General features: G+C 40.7%; 1 protein-coding gene across 2 annotated transcripts in view; it reads left to right on the top strand.

The window, feature by feature from the left end:
- The window catches only part of DOCK11 (dedicator of cytokinesis 11), a 265,037-nt gene that overhangs the window by 190,888 nt on the left and 52,117 nt on the right, over positions 1–22,032 (top strand). For both annotated transcript variants that reach the window (XM_055120824.1, XM_055120825.1), the window contains 6 exons: positions 381–496; positions 3,887–4,024; positions 13,256–13,438; positions 16,980–17,093; positions 19,833–20,048; positions 20,143–20,200. In XM_055120824.1, the coding sequence (XP_054976799.1) occupies positions 381–496; positions 3,887–4,024; positions 13,256–13,438; positions 16,980–17,093; positions 19,833–20,048; positions 20,143–20,200 (825 nt within the window). The remainder of the gene's footprint in view (positions 1–380; positions 497–3,886; positions 4,025–13,255; positions 13,439–16,979; positions 17,094–19,832; positions 20,049–20,142; positions 20,201–22,032) is intronic.

Raw genomic sequence — 22,032 nt, forward strand, 5'->3', positions numbered from 1 at the left:
ATATTAGTAGAATTGATTAACCAAGGCCATCTTGGAGAATAAATGCAGTGAAATTAATTTAGGCTTGCAGATATTAAGACCCCCCTTTTGGGAGGGTGCTTTTTGCCACACAAAGTGATGCTTAGAGCTCACACCTGACTGCATTCAAGGATCACTTCTGGTGGTGCTCCAGAGGATGCTCTGGTGTGTAGGGGATGGAACTTGGGTCAGTTGCATGCAAGTTTAGTGCCTTACCTATAGCATTATCTCTCTCCAGCCCAAGCACCTATTTCTTACTTGTCTCTCTGAGTCTTGGTTTAGGGCACAGGATGGATCCATAAAACCTTTCATGTGTATCTCTGTTGGATAGTGTTCATTTCCTTTTTTTTTTTAAATCCTAGGTTCTGCAACAACAGAAGCCGACATTTTTCATCAGGCACTTCTTGAAGGCAATACCGCTACTGAAGTTTCTTTAACAGTATTGGACACCATATCATTTTTCACCCAGTGCTTCAAGGTAAAAAAGGAAGAAAATGTTTTATCAAAATTAGAGGAATCGTTGCGTTAGTACAGTGGGTAGGGCATTTGCCTTGCACGTGACTGGCATGGATTTGATCCACAGCATCTAATATGATCCCCTGTATACCGCCAGGAGTCATTCCTAAGTGCAGAGCCAGGAATAATCTCTGAACATCACAGTGTGTTGCCCAAATACAGACAAACAAAAAGCCAAATAAACTAGTAAGAGGTCACATAATAGTATAACGTAAAGACAAAAACCAGTTGGACAATGAAAAACTTGGATGGCAGACCTAGTTTGATGACTGCATGATCTAGAATTGACCATGATGCACCTGCACATCCAAACAATGAGAAGAAGAGACTCATTTGCCTTTCAGTACCCTTCTTGACTCTTAAACCCTATTGTTTCATGTTTAATTTTTCTTTGTTTGTTTGTTTTTGGGCCATACCTAGTGGGCTCAGGGCTTACTCCTAACTCTGTGCTCAGTGATCACTCAAGTAGTGCTGAAGAAAACCATACGTGATACCAGATATTAAACGCAAGTCAGCTGCATGCGAGGCGAAGCACCTTACCTATTGTGTTGTCTCTCTTGCCACCAAAAAACGTTTCCTTTCATATTTTCATTAAAATACCCAGTGATTGTTTTGGGTGTGTTTTGGGGTCACTACTATCAGAGAAGGGGCTGTGCAGTTCCAGGGATCAAACCTGGGGTTCCTATAGCAAAGCATGTACTCCAGGCCTTGAGCCACCTCTCTCACTATTATCCAAGCATTTTTTACCTCAATTGTGATCAACTCAGTTTGCCAAAATACCCTTTGTGCTCAGAGGTACTGTATCAAACTAGATGTGCCCAAATAAACAAGCTGGCTTCTTTAGTAAGGCACTTTGTGTTTTTCTCAAATGCTTGCCTCTTAGTCCAGGTCACCAGTCTGGTAATTAAATGGAAAAAGGAGACAGAAAGTAAAAGCAATTATCTTGCAAGGTTGTTGAAGGAAAAAAATGAGTGTGTTGGGGGGGATAATGGATATCAGAGTGCTTTGGAAAGCAAACATTATATAACTACAGCGTAAGGTGACATTAGAAGAAAATCTCCAATATGAAAAATTTTGCTTTAATTTGACTTCAGGTCATTTTAAATGAAAAAACTCTGACTTCAAGCTCTCCAGATTTTACTATGGAAACCTGGCTTGTGCTTTTCAAAGAGGAAAAACCCAATTATATACTAATAAGTAATAGAGTGCAGAAACACTTCATGACATATTAACTTTGTTCTGATTAAAATGGAACAGAAATTCATTTTCCCCCAGTACCAATAAATCAGAAGGACATTTGGTCCCAGGCTTGTGTTGTACTCCGTCCTCTTATTCAGATATTTATTTAACGAGAATATCTCTTAGTACATGCCAGGCATCATCCTAAGTGCTTTACAAACATTAACTTGTTTATTCTGGGACTGGTAACAGGAACAAGGAGTGATTGCAGATGGGCATCAGAGATGTTTATGAGGTGATGGAAAGATTCTGAAATTGAATTTAAAATTGAATTTTGTTGGCTGCATAACTTTGTCAATTTTCTAGAATTAATTGAATCATCTGCTTAAAATCAGAAAATTGGATGGTATAAAAATTATACTTCAACAAACTTAAAAATACAAATATGAATGTACTTTTTATCTGCCAAGTAGCTCTATGCATATCATATTAATATATTTAATATCAATATATTAATAATCATAATATATCCATTATTAATATATTACTTGTTGTGACATATTATTCTGTTTAATATATAATTCCATTCTATCAATAGCTACTGCTATTATTGTCTTTGTAGAATGAGGATATTGAGGCTTCCAGGGAAGTTAATGTCACATGGCTGGTCAGTGGTAGAATCTGGATTCAGATCTAGAGCAGCTTTCTCAAGAGTTCTTCCTTCTAAGGCCAGCTAGACGACTTTTGGTCCCAGCAACTGCTTGCACCCATGTCTCTAGACTGTAAACTAAGCCATTGCTCCATGCTGCCCCAGGGAGGGAAATGATGCAATTTCTAACATAAATCTCCCTGGACTTAATTACTAAAATACTAAAATATAGAAATCCTAAACCACGTGGCCGCGATAGCTTCATATCTCATCATTCTCAGCAATGGAAAACTAATTATCAAATGCTTCCTTGTCAGTAGGGCTGTTTATTTTTGGGGGGGGAACTCCAACAACAATAGTGAGTTTTGTGTTGAAATATGGAATGTAATCAAGCTAAAGAGAAAATGAAGTGAAATTTATCAGCTACGCAGGTGGGGGTGGGGGGCTGGGGGGTGGGAGGTATACTGGGGTTTTTGGTGGTGGAATATGGGCACCAGTGAAGGGACGGGTGTTCGAGCATTGTATAACTGAGACATAAGTCTGAGAACTTTGTAACTTTCCACATGGTGATTCAATAAAATAAATAATTTTAAAAAAAGAGAGTTCTTTCTTCTAACCACTATATCATAGTTGGAGGTAGATGAGGAGAGTCTGTTTTGGGTTTCTGTCTGGTGATATTTATTAGCATTAGATCTGTTGTCACAACTTTGTATATTACTTTGTCTTTGTTGTAGTTTGGAATAAGTTGTAACCTGTTTGTTAGTTTCTTGAGGGATTGGTGAGTAGGGCTGTAGAAGGCATCCCCTCACTTTTTAAAAGTCACCCCCAGTGTTGCTCACTGACTCCTCTGCCCCAGGCTTGGTACTTGGGAATCCATGTGGTTGCCAAGGATCAATCCTTGGTCTCCTGCATGCAGAGCATATGCTTTATTTTGTTGAGCTCTTTTTCTGGCTCCCAAATTTTAAGAAGGTACTTGTAAACCAGAGCGTGTTTATCTGTAATTTGTTGTTTCTTTTATGTCTCTTTGCAAGGAAAACTTAGTATACATAGCTTTTTTAATTGTGATATCTGTTATTATCTCTGCTCATAGCAGACTTTATGTGTCACAGTGGATAACGATAAGATGTAAATTAAATAATGCAATTTAAAAATGAATGTTGCTCCCACAGAGAAACAAAAATGCCGGTATCCATTCTGAATTTACTGATATCTTAATTGACAAGCAGTATGACTAGATTAATAAAAATCTAGTCATAGATTTACATACTAGGTGTCTGTTGTGTTCCAGTGGAAAGTAATTTTATCTGTTAAAAATGATAGGATTGTGGTATCAGTTTCTGTGTTGCTTTGAGATTTCCTTGTAGAAAGATAGGTCAAGTGTTTTGAAATTATGTGAAAGATACTTTTCTCCCTGATGCTTTCAAGTAGTGATTTGCTAAGCAGGAATTGGTAACGTTTGTTCTCAAAATCTGGGCAAGACATGCCAACTGTGCCTGCAAACTTTCTCTTTTTCATATTTTATAGAGCCAGCTTTTAAATAATGATGGCCACAACCCACTGATGAAAAAAGTTTTTGATATTCACCTTGCCTTCCTTAAAAATGGCCAATCTGAAGTGTCACTGAAGCATGTATTTGCCTCCCTGCGAGCTTTCATTAGTAAGGTAAGGAGAAGAACTTCGCACTGCTTGTGGATAGAAAAGCCATCTGGAAATGTCAGCTGTTGAAACCATTAAGTACTGCTTTCATAAATAAAAATATAAAACAGAATGCACACCGAGGGCTTAACCAAGAATCACCTAAAATCAGAACATGCATTTTTGTTTTGGTTTGATTTGGGGAGCACATTTGATAGTGTTCAATGGCTGCTCTGTTTGGGAGATTGGGGGTTTCTTTTGGCAGTTCACCTAGAAGTGGTACAAGGGCCTCCTGTATGCAAAACAGGTTCTTAACCTACTGTGCCATTTCCCTGGTCACCAAAACATGCCTTTTAAGGGGGGTGTGACAATGGTTCACAACTGATATGAATAGGATTTTATATATACTCCTCATCATACCCTCTAGCCAGGTCTTTGCTTCCTTCCACCATTGTCCCTCACTCACCTTCGTACTCTCTGTGATAAGGTTCCCACTGAAAGTTCTCAGTTTTTGTTGCTTTGGGTATTTGTTGTTTCCCTGTTCTTTTTTTTCATGTCCCACATTTAAGAGAGATGATTATGGGGGCTAGACCATACAGTGGGTAGGGCTCTTGCTTGCACGTGGCTGACAAAGATTCTATCCCACATACTCTATATAGTCTCCTGAGCCAAGCAGGAGTGCTCCCTGAGCACAGAGCCAAGAGTAAGCCCTGAGCACAGAGCCAAGAGTAAGCCCTGAGCACCACGGGTGTGGCCACAAAACAAAGCAAAATAAGGATAATTCTATGTCTTTCCCTCTCCTTCTGACTAACTTCACTTAGTTTGATCATCTCCAGTTCCACCCACGTGGGAGCAAATTTCATGATTTCATTTTTTCTTGTAGCTGAATGTAATATACACATTGTGCATTTGTACCATCATTTCTTTATCCACTCATCTCATCTTGGACATTTGGGTTATTTCCAGATTTGAGCTATTGTAAATAGTGCTGTGATGAACCTAGGAATCCAGTGCCTTTTCTAAATTGAGCTTTGGGACCCTTGGGATAGGATGCCCAGAAATAGAATTGCTGGGTCATATGGAAGCTCAATACCTAACTTTAAAAAAATTTAATTTTATAAAGTTGTTCACAATAATTGATTACATTCAATATTTCCACACCAATCCCACCACCATTATTTCAAAATGTCCCACCACCACTCAAGCCTGACCCACTGGCAGATGCAAGATAATTTATTTTGTGTTGCTTGTTTTGAATAGTGCTGTATTAGAGGCTCTTTCAGGGTCAGGAGAATGAGACCCATCATTGTTACTGTATTTGTCATATGAATACACGGCACTATTGGGAAGGATGAGTAAAGAGAGGCTACTAAAATCTCAGGGCTATGACAAATGGAGACGTTACTGGGCCCGTTCGAGCAAATCGATGATCAATGGGATGATAGTGATAGTGATAGTTATGAATAGTATAAGATGTCTGTAAGGGTCTCTCTCACAAGATTTTTAAAAAAGCAAAAAAAAAAAGAATACTATGAGATACTGCACGGCTGCATTTGCGGCAGTGCATTCCTGGGATTCTAAAAATTAAAATAATTGGGGTCCAGAGCCACCTCTGCAGTAAGCTGCTCAGTTCTGAAATTCATTTGAGAGTCTCTGGATCATGGCCCTTAACGGCCTTAAGTGGCACCCAGAGGCAGTTCTGCACATGACAGCCAGGGCCCTAGAGGGGTGGGGAGAGGATGGCCCAGTCCTGACCCCTTGAGGCCTGGTGTTTTCAGTCACTGGTCCCACATACCTGGGTTTTTCAGCGGATTTATTCTCTTGTTGGGGGGTGGGGCAGGAGGGGCCTATGAAGATTGGCCATGAGGGTGGTGGTGATTGGTTTCTGGAGATTTGGAGCTGCCAGGGTTCATCTGGTGTAGGCAGAGAGAGAGACGACGCCTGCTCCCGTCCAAGGTGCCCCAATGAAATCATTCTGGTGCACAGTCTGGAGCCATACCTGCAGCGAGCTGCTCGGTTCCGAGATTCATTTGTGAGTCTCTCAATCCCTAACTTTTGAGAAGTTTCCATATTGTTTTCCAAAGTGTTTGAACCAGTCTGTGTTCTTACTAGCAGTGAGTGGGTGTCCCATTTTCCCCACATCCACGCCAACATTGATTTGTTTTGTTCTTTATGATGTGTGCCAGTCTCACTGGTGTGAGATGATATCTAATTGTTTTGATTTGCATTTCCCTGATAATCAGTGATGCAGAGATTATTTCATGTATCTTTTGGCCATCTATATGTCGTCTTTGTGCAGGTTTCTATTCATCTCTTCCCACATTTTTGGAGATTTTCTTGTTTTGTTTTGTTTGTCTTCAGTAGGTTTTCACTAATGCTTTATATATCTTGGATAGCAACCCTTTATCTTATATGTGGTGGGTAAATATCCTCTCCCAGTCTGTGGAGTGTCTTTTTATTTTGCCTGTGTTTTATTTGTGGTATATAAGCTTCTTAGTTTGATATAGCCCCATTTGTTGACCTTTTTTCCCTTTCAGTTTGCTTGGCCAATGGTTTTGGATCATTGCAGATACCTCCAAACATGCTTTGTAGTGGACCTTGTCATACTTCCATTTCCATTTTTCAAAAGATTCATGTGAAGAATGTCATTTGCAAATGACCTGTCTGACCAAATTTTGTTTTTCTGTAAGAGATGTAAAATCTCTTAAGTTCTTTCATTGAAAAGGCACTTTAAGAACAATGTGGTTCCTTCTCCCTCTCAGCACATTACTTTGTTTGATATTTATAGTTGGCCAAATGATTGAAAGCCTGGAATTTAAAGGCTAGATTCAACCTGAAAGAGAATGGTTACTTTTTTCTTCAAGGTAACTGATATCTCTCATTTTTCATATTTGATTGAAGCAATATTGGTTTTTATGTATGCATTGTCATATATTGACATTTATTATACTACATTCTGTTCACGACTGAAAATCTAAGACTTTATTTATCCTTTACTATACAATGAACCTCTTGTAACTATATTGACCACTTTCCTTCTCCTTTCCTGCTGATAACTATTATTTTTGTCTTATAGTCTGAAAGTTTATGTTTCCTTTAGCTTATCTCTTTGTTTTATCTATGATTCTTCATATGAGTGATATTAAGCGGTATTTGGCTTTCTCAGTCTGGCTAATTTCATTAAGCACAAAACCTTTGAGATATGCCTATGTTGCTACAAGTATTTAATCATTTTTAATAGCTGAACAACAATTCATTATGTGTGTATATACATTGTATTCCTTCATCCATCAGTGAGTATTTAAGTTGCTTCCAGTTCTTGGCTATTATAAATAATGCTGCAATAAACATGTAGGTACATTTATCTTTTGAATTAGTGGTTTACTTTTTTGTTAATGCTCAGAAGTAGGATAACTGGATTCTATGTCATTTACCTTATTAAATTTTTCAAGAATCCAAAAAAAAGAGAAAAGGCACTTTGAAAACAGAGGCCAAGTTTTTGTAACCCCAAGGTGATGTTTGATATTTAGCTAAAAGTAGGCACTCATTTCACACTCAAAAAATCCTTCCTTTCACTGCCCATTGTGTTTTGGTACCCTACATTTCCAGGCCACTTGCCTCATCTAAAAAATTCAACTAGGCTTTAGAAATAAATGAAAAGAGCAATGGTTTATTTATTTAATTTAATTTATTTTTATTTTGAAGGGGGTTTTCTAAGTGGTGCCCAGGAACCTGGCAGCCCATCCTGGTGATTCCCAGCTATCCAGGCCAGCTGTTTAATGCAAGGCCCTAAGTATCTGATGCTGCTTTGGCTCTGTAGTGCTGGAGGTTCCCCAGCTCACCCTGACAGAACGTGGGGACCTCAACCAGGCCCTGGGGTGTTGGGCAGCTCTAGTGCTCCAGCAGCGGATGCTCAGGGCACCTTGTGGTGCTGGGAATTTAACCATGGTCATCCATATGCAGAACATGCATCCTAATACTTGAATTTGCTCCCTGGCCATGAGTTATTTTTGCTTTGATTTTGGTAGCTTTTAAACTTATTTAATAGCATAAACTAAGATGGATTTAAAATTATGGAAAATTATGGAAAGGCACAGGCTGAGTGTGTGACTAAGTGTGTGACTCAGCACCAAGACAAATAACAATCAATTAACTTCGGTAATAGCTAACTAAGCATAGAAAACTTTTCTGTTATTCTCACACACATATACATATACATACATCATATATATGCATGTATACATATATATGAGTGTATTGTATTTAATAAGAGAAATTGGGTGATTTTGAAACTTACGGTTTACCTGCCCCTCCCCACATTGCTTTGTTTCTTTTGTTTTAAGTTTGGGGGTCACACCCAGTAGGTGTTCAGGAGCTATTCCTCTCTCTGTGCCTACAGGAGACCCCTGGCATAGTTGGAGGACGTATATGGAGCTAGGGATCCAAATGGCATTATTGGCTAAACTGTGAGACATGTGCTTTAACTCCTGTACTATCTCTTCAACCTTCTCCCCATTCTGTTTTTTCTTCTTTGGGTTTTTGGGCCACACCAGCCAAGGGCTTAATCCTAGCTCTGGATTATTCCTGGCAGGGTTTGAGGACCCTAGGTGTATAGTGCTGGGGATTGAACCAGGATTGGCCACATGCAAGGTGAGCACCCTGCCTATTATACTGCATCTCTCTCCCCCCCCCCCATTTTATGCAGTTTGTCTAGAAAGAGATACATTCTTTATTTAATTTTTAGTTAGGCACCATAACTTGCAAAGCCGACTATTGAGTTTCAGGCAGTGTTCCAACTTGAATCCTACCACCGCTGTCTACAATCCTCTACCAAAATTACCCCAGCTTTGTTTCAACTCAGTGGTAATCTCAAACATAGTCAAATGATACAGTGTTAACCTTAAAACGTTTTGAGAGAAAAGCATGGAAATTATCCAGAGGTAGCTCTTATCTCTCTGGAAAAGATCTCTGAGAAACCTCCTTTATATAAGCAAAGAACCTACATGGAACAGTCCTTTTCCCATGCTTCCAGAGAATAAAATCCTACCTATTAAAACAGAAGTATTTGGAAAACTGAGTTCCATATGAGCAGTTTCAAGAAACAGGAAGAGAGTCAAAAATCACTTAGCAGTTACTGGTTTGTGAAGCCCTTGGGCTGGAGCGATAGCACAGCAGGTAGGGTGTTTGCCTTGCACGCAGCCGACCCGGGTTCAATTCCTCCACCCCCTTGAAGAGCCTGGCAAGCTACCGAGAGTATCTCGCCCGCACGGCAGAGCCTGGCAAGCTCCCCGTGGCGTATTCAGTATGTCAAAAACGGTAACAAGTCTCTCAGTGGGGACGTTACTGATACCCGCTCAAGCAAATCCATGAGCAAGAGGATGATAGTGATAGTTTGTGAAGCCCTTACTGGTTTCCTGTACACAGTTTCCCTGAGAAAACACTAGAGGGCACTGTGCACACACTTAGACACACACAACCAGACAAAGATGGAAATTAAAAACACTAAATAGCAGTGGAGCCAGGATTTAGTATGGACTCGGCGAGAGATAAGACTAAAGAATTAAATGAGGACCAGATGATTTAGTAGTCAGGAGTCAGAATTCATATTTTAGGCATCCAGAAACATAGAAGTCAAACAATTATATAGTTTTAAATGTAATTTGTAGGTGCAGGGCTCTCCCAAGGAACCCCTAGGCTCAGAGGGCCTGGAGCCACTACTCTGGTCCTGAGATCATGAGGCACCAGAACCACCCTCACAGTGCCTAGGGCTATGCCCAGGCAATGCTTAAGCACATGAAGATGTATTTCCCTGACCCCTGAACGATCTCCACAGCCCCACAATTAGTTTTTTTTTTTTTAAAAATAAAAAGTGAATGGCAGTGTAGAAGGTGGGTTGGTGGTTACATTAAAGGCAATAAGATTTGTTATAATAGGCTAGATAAGTGATTAGGGCCTAATATAAGGTAATGACCATGGAGATGAGGAGTCAAAGCCAGGTGTGAGGGGCAGGAGAGATAGTAAAGAGGTTTTGGTACCTGCTTGGACACAGAGAATCCCTGTTCACTCCCATAGGGCCCCGAAGCATGGTCTGGAGTGATTCCTGAGCACAGAGCTAGGACTTGTCCCTAAGGACTGCCAGGTGTGGCCCAAACCGCCCTCCCCCACCCCTGCAAATATGAGACATGCTAAGACAGTAATGGGAAATACAGGGCACAGACTGTGTTTAAGGTGAAAATCAATGAGTTCTGTTTTGTGTATCTGTTGGCTTTGTGGTGCCTAAAGCACTTCCAGTTTAGAGCCATTAGGGGCAGTTGGATATAGAGATCTTTGTTATGAAAAGAGAACAAGGTTAGAGACCGAAACATGCAGTTATCTATCCATGATGCATTTATTAAATCCCATCTCTCTCCGAGTGCTTCTCTCTCAGCACTTTGCAGCATACAAAAGGAAGAATAAGCCTAATCTCTGGGCTGTATAGAAGAAGAAAGGAAATTAGCAATAATCAGTAACTCCATTAGGTTCTAGGAAGGAACTAAAGTGCAGAGATGGAGAATAACAGTTTGGGGGATATGATCTTTCTCCAGGTTGATTTTCCACTTTCACAGTGGGGCCCAAAGTATTTGAAAATTGTCTAGCTGTTGGTAAAGCTCAAGAGAGAATACTCTAGGCAGAAGGGCACACACAGACCAAGACCCTGAGCCGGGAAAGAGCTTAAAATTCTGGGAACACTGTGAGATTGGATAGCCTAATAAATTCCCTCCCAAAATAAATAAATAAATAAATAAAATTCTGGGAACACAAAGTCCCATTTTAGCAGGAGCATGGTGAAGTGGAGAGATCATCAGCATGTAAGTGATAATAGAGGGGATGGGATTGATTTCATTTCCCTTGGAGAGAACATAGAACAAAATGGTATGGAGAGCATGGGAGTACAGAGAATATGGAGAACAAAGGGAAGGTTGTGAGCACAGCAATGGAGAAAAATACTGGAGAGGGAAGAGGAATCTGTAGAGAGGAAGCAGTCATGCAAGTAGAAAGAAAGGAAAGAAAGAAAAATACCATGGAAACCAGAAGAGAAGAATTTCCAATTTTTTTCTGATGTATACAGAGCAGTTTAATAGAGTATCAGGGAAAGTCTATTGAAATCGGCAGTTTAGAGGTCATTGGAACTGAAGCAATATTTCAGAGGATAGGGTACCTCCTTGCAAGCAGGCTGACCCAGGTTCGATTTCTGGCACCAATATGGTCCAGTGAGCCCCTCCAGGAGTTGTCCCTGAGTACAGCTGGGTGTGGGTCCAAAACAAAAAATAACAAAGAGGGCATTGATGATTTTAGTTATTGTTGGCTCAGAGTAGTGATATAAGTAGACTTGGAAACAGTTAAACTTAGAATGAGCTAGACTTTAGCAGCGGTCTCCTTTAAGCCTTTGTTTTTTGTACCAGAGCATTTTGCCTAGGAAGAGTTGGTTTATCCAGTGGAATTATTAGTGAGGCTTCGCAGTGGCAATGAGAGAACATTTATTGGACATTCATTATCTGCATTTTTTACTTGGTATTAACTTGATAAAGAAGATAGATTCCTATGACCTGGGTTGAAATTCAAGATTCCCAAGAAATAAATTTGTATTTTTCAGTGAAGCAGGACAGTTGCTTTATTTTTCAGTTGCAGATTTTATTTTAATTTTTGTTTTATAATACTATTAATAATGGTTTCTCATGGGCACGAGAAATAATTTTGAAAACTTCATGTGCCCTGAAAACTTCATCTGCCCTGAACAGCATCCATTATTATGTATCCTGAAGCAGATTACTACTTGCTTTTTTAGAAGGGAAATATAGGAGGTTATAGCAGCTTTATATTAAATGTGTAGTTTATTGTCCACAAAGCAGACTGAGCGCATTCTCAAAATAAAAGCCACTTGGCTGTTTTTAATGTTAGTCACTTTGGTTCTACTCTTTATATGCCGCTACGTATTTTAATCAATGCTGTTTGTAAGTAGAAGATGCACATATGCAAGCTTCGTCTGTTCCCTATTTTGTTGAATGAGCAACTTGCAGAGTAGATTCCCGCTGTAATATTCTCGGCATCTATATATTCATAATAATAGTAAATAATGCTTTAAATAAAAATCAGAGAAGGGGCCAGAGAGATAGTGTAGGAGGTAAGGCACTTGCCTTGCATGCAGTCAGCCCAGTTTCTGTAGCTGGCACCATGTAATCGTTCCCCAAACACAAAGCTAAGAGTGAGCCCTGAGCTCTAAAGGGCAAAAAGTAAGTAAAGAAGATTATTCTTCCCATTTTAAAACCCAAATTAAGCTCATCAGTCATGCATTTCAGTTATTTTCTTTATTTTTGTGTGGGGCCTCCCACAATTGCCAACCAGCGATTCCATGCAAAGAGCCTAAGGATGCCATTCTGCTAAAGCCTCGCTGTGCAGGAGTTACCCAGGCCAGCCCAGTTGTGCTAGGTGGTGGCAGTGGTGGAGGGAGTTGTTCCAGGCTGCACTCAGCAATACTCAGGAAACCATGTGCCAGGGATTGAACCCACGTTGGGCATCACCCCTATATTATCTCACAGCATACCATTCATTTCATAATATATCCTTTTTTTCAGATCATCTTTCCACTTACCACCTTTTTCTGATTATCATCATCGTATGATCTGTATCATTCACTTCACATTTTGGGGAGTTGGTTGGGAGCTCAGGGGCTGTTCTCAGCAATATGGGTACTTGATAAGTTTAATGATCAGGTACTTGCGGTGCTGGGGGCCTCTAGGGCTACACCCAGAAACTCTTGGTGTTGTGGTGGTGCCAAAGTTTAAACCTGGTTCTGAGTCCATGCCATGCATGTACCCCTGACTGCTGAGCTATCTTCCTGGTCCTCCCATTTTGTTTTCAATACTTTTTGTTGTGGAGACCACGCCTGATGATGCTAGAGAGTGGAGGCATGTGGTGCCGGGGACAACACCCAGGACCTTGCACATGCAAGGCCTCCCCTGCATCACTTGAATCACTTCTCTGGCCCCCTCAGTTTTTGGAGTCATGTGTACCTTGATTGGAATTGTTCTATCACTGGCAGATGCTGGCCTTTACGTCATTAACTAGCTCAGATTCACTTGCAAGAGCCTTCCATTGATTTCATTTCTTCAAAGCACCCAGAAGGGTTCAGGTACAGATTCAGTAGGCACCTAAAACCAACTGTGTTGGTTGGTTTTACGATCGAGTCTTCCGATACTTATTTCTGTTTCTTGTCTTCAGTTTCCCTCCGCCTTTTTCAAAGGCAGGGTAAACATGTGTGCTGCCTTTTGTTATGAAGTTCTCAAGTGCTGTACCTCGAAGATCAGCTCAACCAGAAATGAAGCCTCTGCACTTTTGTATCTCCTGATGAGAAACAACTTCGAGTACACGAAAAGGAAAACCTTCCTGAGGACACATCTTCAGGTCAGTGTGAATCAAAGCTCCTCTTCTTTCCTGTCTTCATTCTTTATCTTGGTGATCAGTATTTCCCCAAATGGATAAGAATTGCCACAGGGCATTTGCAGGGAATGGTAGTAGACCTGGGTGCAGCAGCAGGAAGAAGTGGCTCTTCCTTTTTATTTGCCTAAAGGAAGTAGATTTATAGGACGTGGTTGTTTTTTGTTTCCTTTTATTTTTTTTCCTGAAAAGTGGGTGGTAGGTCAAATAAATTTGGAAACTGTTTGGTTTTGTACTGTACCCAGTGGACTGGAGCGGTAGCACAGCAGGTAGGGCGTTTGCCTTGCACGAGGCCGACCCGGGTTCAATTCCTCCATCCCTCTCAAAGAGCCTGGCAAGCTACCAAGAGTAGCTCGCCCACATGGCAGGATACTGGCAAGCTACCCGTGGCGTATTCGATAGGCCAAAAAACAGTAACAACAAGTCTCCCTGCATCACAGAGGGTTTCCTAAATCCCACCAGGATTGATTCCTAAGCACATAACCATAAGTAAATTCTGAGCCTCATTAGATGTGCCCCACTCTCCAAAAATGTGGTAAATACACCTATGTTCTTAGCTTCTGAGGCGTCAGTGGATGCTTGGCATGGAAATATTTGCTAGATACTCTGTAATAGGTAATGTAGTTTATGATTTTTATGGGTCAAGCATACCCAGTTAATTTAAAACATGAGAGAAGGCTCAAGGTTCAGTGGAAAGCATAGACTTTGGACATAGACCTACTGAGTCTTAATTTATAGCTCGATTTCTTATTTACTCCGTGTCCCTAGACAAATTACTCAGCCTGTCCTGACAATTTTCGTGCTTTGTGAAGTGAAGCCAATAATCATTTCATCTTGTAAGGATTATCATAAGGATTAAGATAATTTGTGTATAGAATGTAGCAGAGTTTATAGCAATTATGGATACTTAGTACATGATAACTGTTATTCAGCATCTCCATGATGATGTATTAATTTGAAGAACTAGCTCTGAACTAAACTACAGTTGGAACTTCTTGGCTGAGTAGGCCTCTTTGTAATATGGGAAATTCTTGGTCATATTTTTATTTTCTCTGCCATGGTCTGTCCCATTGGAGTTGGTCATTGGAGACTGGGTTATAAATGGGGAAATATCCATAAACAGTCATTTTTAAAAACATGTCATCAGGAATGTGAAAATCTGATAGAAAATATGCTTCCCATAATATTCTTCAGTGAAATAACTTTTGGATAAAAAGGCCAGCACTAAATGCATGTTAGGCACCAAGGACGATAGAAACAAGGGTCAGAGGGTTGGTCCATGGTTGGAAGCCTTCCTCAAGTGCTGGGGGAAAAGGCAGTTGGGATAGAGAAGGAAACACTATGACAATGATGGTTGGAGAGATTGCTCTGGATAGGAGATGTGTGCTAAAAGTGGATAAAGGACCAAACATGATAGCCTCTCAGTGTCTGTATTGCAAACCATAATGCCCCAATGTAGAGAGAGAAAGAAGAAAAGTGCAGGCTAGGCAGTGGGGTAGCACTAGGGAATCTGAGGACATTGGTGGTGGGAAATGTACGCTGTTGGAGAGATGGGTGTTGGGACATTGTATGACTGAAACCCAATTAGGAAAGCTTTGTAACTGTGTATCTCATGGTAATTCAATAAAAAAGTTAATTTAATTTGAAAAAAAATAAATGCATGTTAGGGCTTTTACCATTTCCATCCCATCAGTGCTCAGAAGGCTGCCAGCAATTCTTGTCCAACCTGGCTGGTGGTTCAGTACTCAGGCCTGAGGATGCATTGCTGCTTTGAGCCCTGCAGTGTGTGGGATTACTTGGGGCTACCTCTGTGGTGTTCATGAGCCTTCAGAGATGCATCGAGCGATACTCAGAGGATCATGTAGTGACAGTAATCGAACTGGTGTTGGGTACATGCAAGACATGTGCCTTAATCCCTGTTTCCCCAGCCCCTTACCATTTCCATTCAGGTGTCGCTGGAATACCTAACCTTCACCCCAAGAAGTATTTTGGGGTGTTCTAACATGTTAGTAATTCTCTATTGAAAATAAAAATATTAGAATCATTCTTCTGAGTCAAAGCTTCATTTCATTAATTTCATTTCATTCAAATCCTTTCTTCAGATATAAATGAATTAATAAACTTGAAGACTTAGAACCCTGTAAAACTTAGAATCCACATAGTAAGTGTTCAATAAAAGGCTATATAAATTTTTTTAAAATTTTATTGAATCACCGTGAGATAGTTATAAGCTTTCATGTTTGGGTTACAATCACACAGTGATAAAACACCCATCCCTCCACCAGTGCACATTCCCCACCACCAATATCTCCGTTGTACCCCCCCTTTCCCACCCTCCTCCTGCCTCCATAGCAAACAATTTTCCCCATACTCTCTCTCTACTTTTGGGCATTATGGCTTGCAACAGACACTGAGAAGTCATCATGTTTGGTCCATTATCTACTTTCAGCACACATCTCCCATCCTGACTGATTCCTCCAAGTTATTATAGCTATATTTCTTAAATTCCCATAATAGCTCTGTAAAGCTGGTATTGTTATCTTTACATATTGTAAACAAGGAAAGTGAGGCACAGAAGGGTTGCATAGATTTCTCAAAGGCCTCCAGTGAATCATTGATAAAGTGACTATTAGAATCTTAGAGTTTGCCTTTGGACCTCCTTGGTTATAGTTTCTACAGTACTCTGATTGGAAGAGTCGAGGTAAAGTGTGTAATCATTGGATTGTTTGTATTGAGTGGTTAACATATGAACCATCTGGACATTAAGACAAGGGTGAGATTACAAAGCACCATCAGAGATTATTACAGAAACTACTCTGTAATAATCAGAAACCAATACTGTGGAGCTGGGGGCAGACAGAGGGGAGGGCGTGCAGCCCAGCACACTGAAATAGACTAGTGTAAAGGAATGAGAAGCCATTAAATTTATTTGACTTTTGGTTTACACTTGGCACTTGGCAGTGCTCAGGGTTTACTCCTCACTCTGTGTTCACAGGTCACTCCTGTTCATGCCTGGGGATCCTGTGTGATTGTAGGGATTCACCTCAGTGAATTGCATTCATCCTAGTGTTGGCTGAATGCAAGATACCACTTTAACTCCTGTACTCTCTCCAGCTCCCAAGAAGCAATTTTTAAATATTGTCAGCCCCCAGTTTTCATGAGCCACTGCCTAGCAAGTATACTCAGAATGGAGACTACACCATTGTGCCATATTAGTAGTAGAAAAATCAGATTATATCTAGCTGTACCATGATTTTTTAAAAAAATTTATCTCACTTGTAGCCCAGAAAAGTCAGAACTACTTTTGAGACTGGAACCTTGGAAGTTGCTACTCTAGTAGAGGAATGAAAACTTTTGCCTCATGTCTGAAGAAAACCAGTTCTGATAAGATGGTGTAGATTCTTTAAAGGGAACCTTTAGTATGAATGCATACAGTCTTATACAATGATGAAAAGAAGCCACATTTGTTCAAAGGCATTTCTAAAACCATGTTTGCTTTTTCTTACAGATAATTATTGCTGTAAGCCAGCTGATAGCTGATGTAGCACTCAGCGGAGGATCAAGATTTCAGGAGTCTTTATTCATTATCAATAATTTTGCAAATAGTGACAGACCTATGAAGGTATGTTCTCACTTCACTGTTGGGGAGGCTTAGAAACTCCCTTCACTGTTGGGGAGGCTTAGACTCCTAAGTGAGACTAGCATTGGGTTTATAGCTCTTGATAGTGTGGAACATGTAGACTGTGAGCTTTTTGAGTTAAGATTTTGTCTTGTACCCCACTGTTATCCTAGCCCACGAGATACCGCCTATACATAGCAGACATTCAGGATCAGCTGGATGGATTAATGAATGACTAAACTGTGCAATACAATACTTAGACCAGTGGAATTTGACTTCTTTTCTGGACATAATTTCCAAATGTACTGAGGGAGTAAACATATCCTTCTGTCTGAACAGTTGTTGCCATTTATAATATTGGTTAGTTAAGCACTGAATTGGAAAGTTTACAAAAAACCTCACTTCTTTGAGTAGTTAATCGTTGTCTGATCTGTTTCCAAGAGATGAGGGATACCACAGAGGGGATTTATTATCTGATTATATTTGGTGTTTCACGAACCATCTGGGTGCTGGAGCGATAGTACAATAGGTGGGGCATTTGCCTTGCACGCGGCGGACCTGGGTTCGATACCCAACATCCCATATGGTCCCCTGAGCAACGCCAGCAGCAATTCCTGAGTGCAGAACCAGAAATAGCCCCTGAGCATCGGGGGGGGGGGGGTGTGACCCAAAAAGCCAAAAACAATCATCTCTGAAGTACTTATGATGTTCTATTAATACTGGAAAATCCAGGCCAAGACTATTGTTCTTAAGCATTAATTGACTGCAGCGAAGCCTAATCTCTTTACCACTCTTTCATTTTGTGCTTAAAACTGAAACGATTGTCAAAATATATTTGTGATGTTGTTGCCTGAGGAGCAAGTTGTCATCTTCAGCCTGTTGTGGACTTTTCCTCCCAGAGGAATTATCCCCATTCTTGGGAAAGGTCATCTTCTGGCATAAATTAACAATATTGTGTAAAATCTAGAAAAAGACAAAATACCTAAAAGCTTGCAGTCAGCATACTTGATGTTTGGGACGTGTAGAATCTATGTTCTAAAAAAGATTCCCATAGGAACTGTTCTGAGACTAAAGAAAACAGAATTGAATGAGCCATTCTCAGGCTGGGAAAGTGCTTTGCAGCCAGTTTGACTGGTTCCCTGGGGAACCAGTGTATGTGACCAACTAAACTCATGAGCACAGTAGCAAGTTATGTCATGTAGGACCTTCTAGTCAGGAAATTTCTTTTCCCAGTTATTAGCATTCTTAAGATCGTCACATATGAAAGTCAGATTAGCAATGCTTTTCCAAGTAAATGGGGTTAGTTTGGACTCTTTTGATTGGAAATCTTATGACTGACTCATTTATGAAATAACTTCGGATTCTATTCTGCTAGAGCAATGTTTGCCAATAAACCATTTTATAATAAGGTGTGTCGTGCCCCAGTAAATGAACTCTATTACGGTATAAGCAGGAACTTGCATACATTATTTTTTAAGGATCAAGAAATCATTTCCTCAACATTTGGTTATTTTCACATTAACTCTCTCTCCCCCAACACACACCTGACACCTATTCCTTAAACGCCATCTATAAATCTTAGATACTTATACTTATTCCAGAAGAGTTAAAAAAGTAATAGGATTTTTCCTTTCTTTGTTTTGTGTGACATTCACTGCTAGTGGTTCTTGGGAGCTGCTCCTGTTGAAGTGTTCAGGGGTCACTCCCAGTGGTGCTCAAGGATCTTTGTGGTGTCGAGATGTAATCCTGGGGGCTTCCACGTGCACAACATGCTCTCCAGGCCCTTGAGCCATCTCCTCAGACCTGTGGTTGGACTTTCTTAATAGTAGGCAAGATAGAGAAAAAACTCTTAACTTCTGTAACTTAATATTTTAGGGAGCAAACCAACACATTGAAAAAGTTTGAGGAGTTCCTTAAACTCGTTTAAATGTTCTGTGATTCATAACCTCTCATTTGTATTAAGTGAGAACTTTGCCAGTATGGTTTTCACTCAAGTGTCTGGTCTGACCTGTGAGTGGAAGGACTAGATATGCTTGTGAGTAGGGAAGAGTGGCTGGTAACATTAGCTCTGAAGCCAGACTGCCCACTGCAAAGTCCTGAATCTGCCACTTATCGAGGGCAAGACTTTCTCTGAGCTACTTGACTAATCCCCATCTCAGGTTTTTTGCTTGTAAAACAACAACTCATAATAGTACTTCAATTACAAATAGGGCTGGTGTAAAAATCAACACATCTGAAACACTAGTTCACTGTTCACTGCCTGGTACATTGTCAGCTGTCAATTTTTTTTAGTGACCATTGCAACTAAAAATCATCATTATGGTCAAATTCACAATGGAGGAGCAAGGGATCAAAGCCAGGTAGTCTGCCTTCAGAATCCAGTCTTTTTTTTTTTGTGTATGGAGGGGCTGCTCTCGTGGTTCTCAGGAGGTCACTCCTGATAATTCTGCTGGTTTAAATGCTTGGGCCTGGCAATATGGAGTTTCATATGTAGTCCTGGTGGTGTTATGAGCCATACTTACGTGTTTTATCAATATACTTCTCTCATGTCTTAAATGTAGGTAGTTGGATATAGTTTACAAGAATGAATTTGATATGTCAGATATGTTCCCACATCAGAAACCACAAGGCAAAAATTGTCACCAATAAAAACTGTATGTTGTTCTCAAGATTGGGTGACAAATGTTTGAAGGGCATTTACCATGTTGATCGACTTGTCTTTTCTGTTTGTTTTCAAATTAGGCAACTGCTTTTCCTACAGAAGTCAAAGATTTGACCAAGAGAATCCGCACTGTTCTTATGGCCACAGCTCAAATGAAGGAGCACGAGAAAGACCCGGAAATGCTAATTGACCTCCAGTATAGCTTAGCCAAATCCTATGCCAGCACTCCAGAGCTCAGAAAAACCTGGCTTGATAGCATGGCCAAGATTCATATCAAAAATGGAGATTTTTCAGAGGTGACTACTTAAGGTTTCATTGTAAGCATCCCCTGGCCAAGGAAGAAATGCTGAAGCTCACTGTAACCCTCTTGTTTTTATCATCCCTTTCCAGGCAGCCATGTGTTATGTCCATGTAGCAGCTTTGGTGGCAGAATTTCTTCATCGGAAAAGTAAGCCATTCCTTGTTTTCAATTCAGTTTCCACCATCTTTTTAAAAAATCTTTTCCACTTTCAATAATGAATGTGATTTAATTGAGCTCTGAAAAAATAGTCACTTTTCACTTCATGGTTTTTAACAGATGTCACTTAGAAAATAACCATGCAGTTGTTCATTTTGCCTTGTTTTCATTGAGAGTAAGTGTAAGAACAGGTTAACTAGTGTAGGTCCAGATCTGGTACCAAATGATTATTTTCTGTTTCCCTGAAAGACTGCCATAGATTAAATTCTTTGTAGAAATCATGAGAAACTCAAGATGATAAAAATCACTTACGTCTCCTCATTTGTCTCAACTGTCTAATCACCTGCCAACTGCCCCAAACTATGGCTTTGTAGCCACAAAAAGTGATGCCAATGTATTAGCAAGATGGCCCATGAGACACATCCCTTATTTGTGTACCCTCTTCAATCACAATTTTGCAGATGTCCATAGACATAAATGCCTTTCTGGGGAGCTCTGGGATCTAGCATCCTACGCTAGGAAACCTGGGAGGAATTTTACCCACCTCTATGTTAGGCAATGGGTATGCTGACCTCAGTCCTAGTTGTGGAGTATTCAGGGGCTCCTGCCTCTGTTGCTAGTGGCTCATGGGTAACCTGGAGAACTCTGTCTTAGACAGTCACCACGCACCAGAGATCTCTGGTGGAAGACCAGGAGTTCAGTGGAGAAGTTCTGGCCTGATGTTGGAACATAAAAGTTAAAATTTGGATAAGTGTTTAAGAGGGGAAGATCAATGCTTCCCTTTCTAGTCCAGCACTAAGAAAGTGTTTCACTTTGCTTATAAGTGGATCAACATGGAAAGTATCATGCTAAGTAAAATGAGTCAGAAAGAGAGAGACAGACATAGAAAGATTGCACTCATCTGTGGGATATAAAATAACAGAATATGAGACTAGCACCCAAGAATAATAGAAATAAGTACCATGAGGTTGGCTCTATGACTTGGATGCTGGCCTCACATGCTGGGGGAAAAGGCAGCTCAGACAGAGAAGGGAACACCAAGTAAAGTGTGGTTGGAGGACCCGCTTGGGATAGGGGTCATGCCAAAAGTAGACTATAGATTGAACTTGATGGCCACTCAATACCTCTATTGCAAACCACAATACCCAAAAGGAGAGAGAGAGAGAACCAAAGGGAATGCCCTGCCACAGAGGCGGGGTGGGGTGGGGGGATGGGATTGGGGGTGGGAGGGATACTGGGATCATCGTGGTGGAGAATGGGCACTGGTGGAGGGATGAGTTCTCGAGCATTGTATGATTGAAACACAAGCACAAAAATATGTAAATCTGTAACTGTACCTTCACAGTTATTCACTAATAAAAAATAAAAAAAGAAAGTGTTCCTTGGCCCAGGAGTTTCCTCCTTGGGAGGACTGCAAGTAAATGAGAATCTGACTTCCTTAGAGTTACAGGACTCCACAAAATCCCACTCCTTTCATAAACCATCCAGAATACTGAGTCCTGCGTTGCATGACCAGAGGGGCAAAGGCTGGGAAGCTTCAGATAGGACTCTTGGAGGCCAGTAGAGGAACAGATGTCCTCTTACCCATGTTGCATGTTCCATCAGGAAGCCTACATTAGGGCCAGAGAGATAGAAAAAGGGGTTAAGGAGCATGCCTTGCATGCAGTTAACCCTTGCTCTCTTCCCGGCATCACATTACCCCCATGCATCAGCTCCTGCAGCCCTGGAGACCCCAGCACTGATGGAGTGGTCTGAATATCCCTAGTACTGCAGGACTGGGCAGCACCGTCTCCTCAGAGCCTCACAGTGAACCACTGGTCTGG

This window comes from Sorex araneus, chromosome X (assembly GCF_027595985.1).
Source record: "Sorex araneus isolate mSorAra2 chromosome X, mSorAra2.pri, whole genome shotgun sequence".
NCBI lineage: Eukaryota > Metazoa > Chordata > Mammalia > Eulipotyphla > Soricidae > Sorex > Sorex araneus.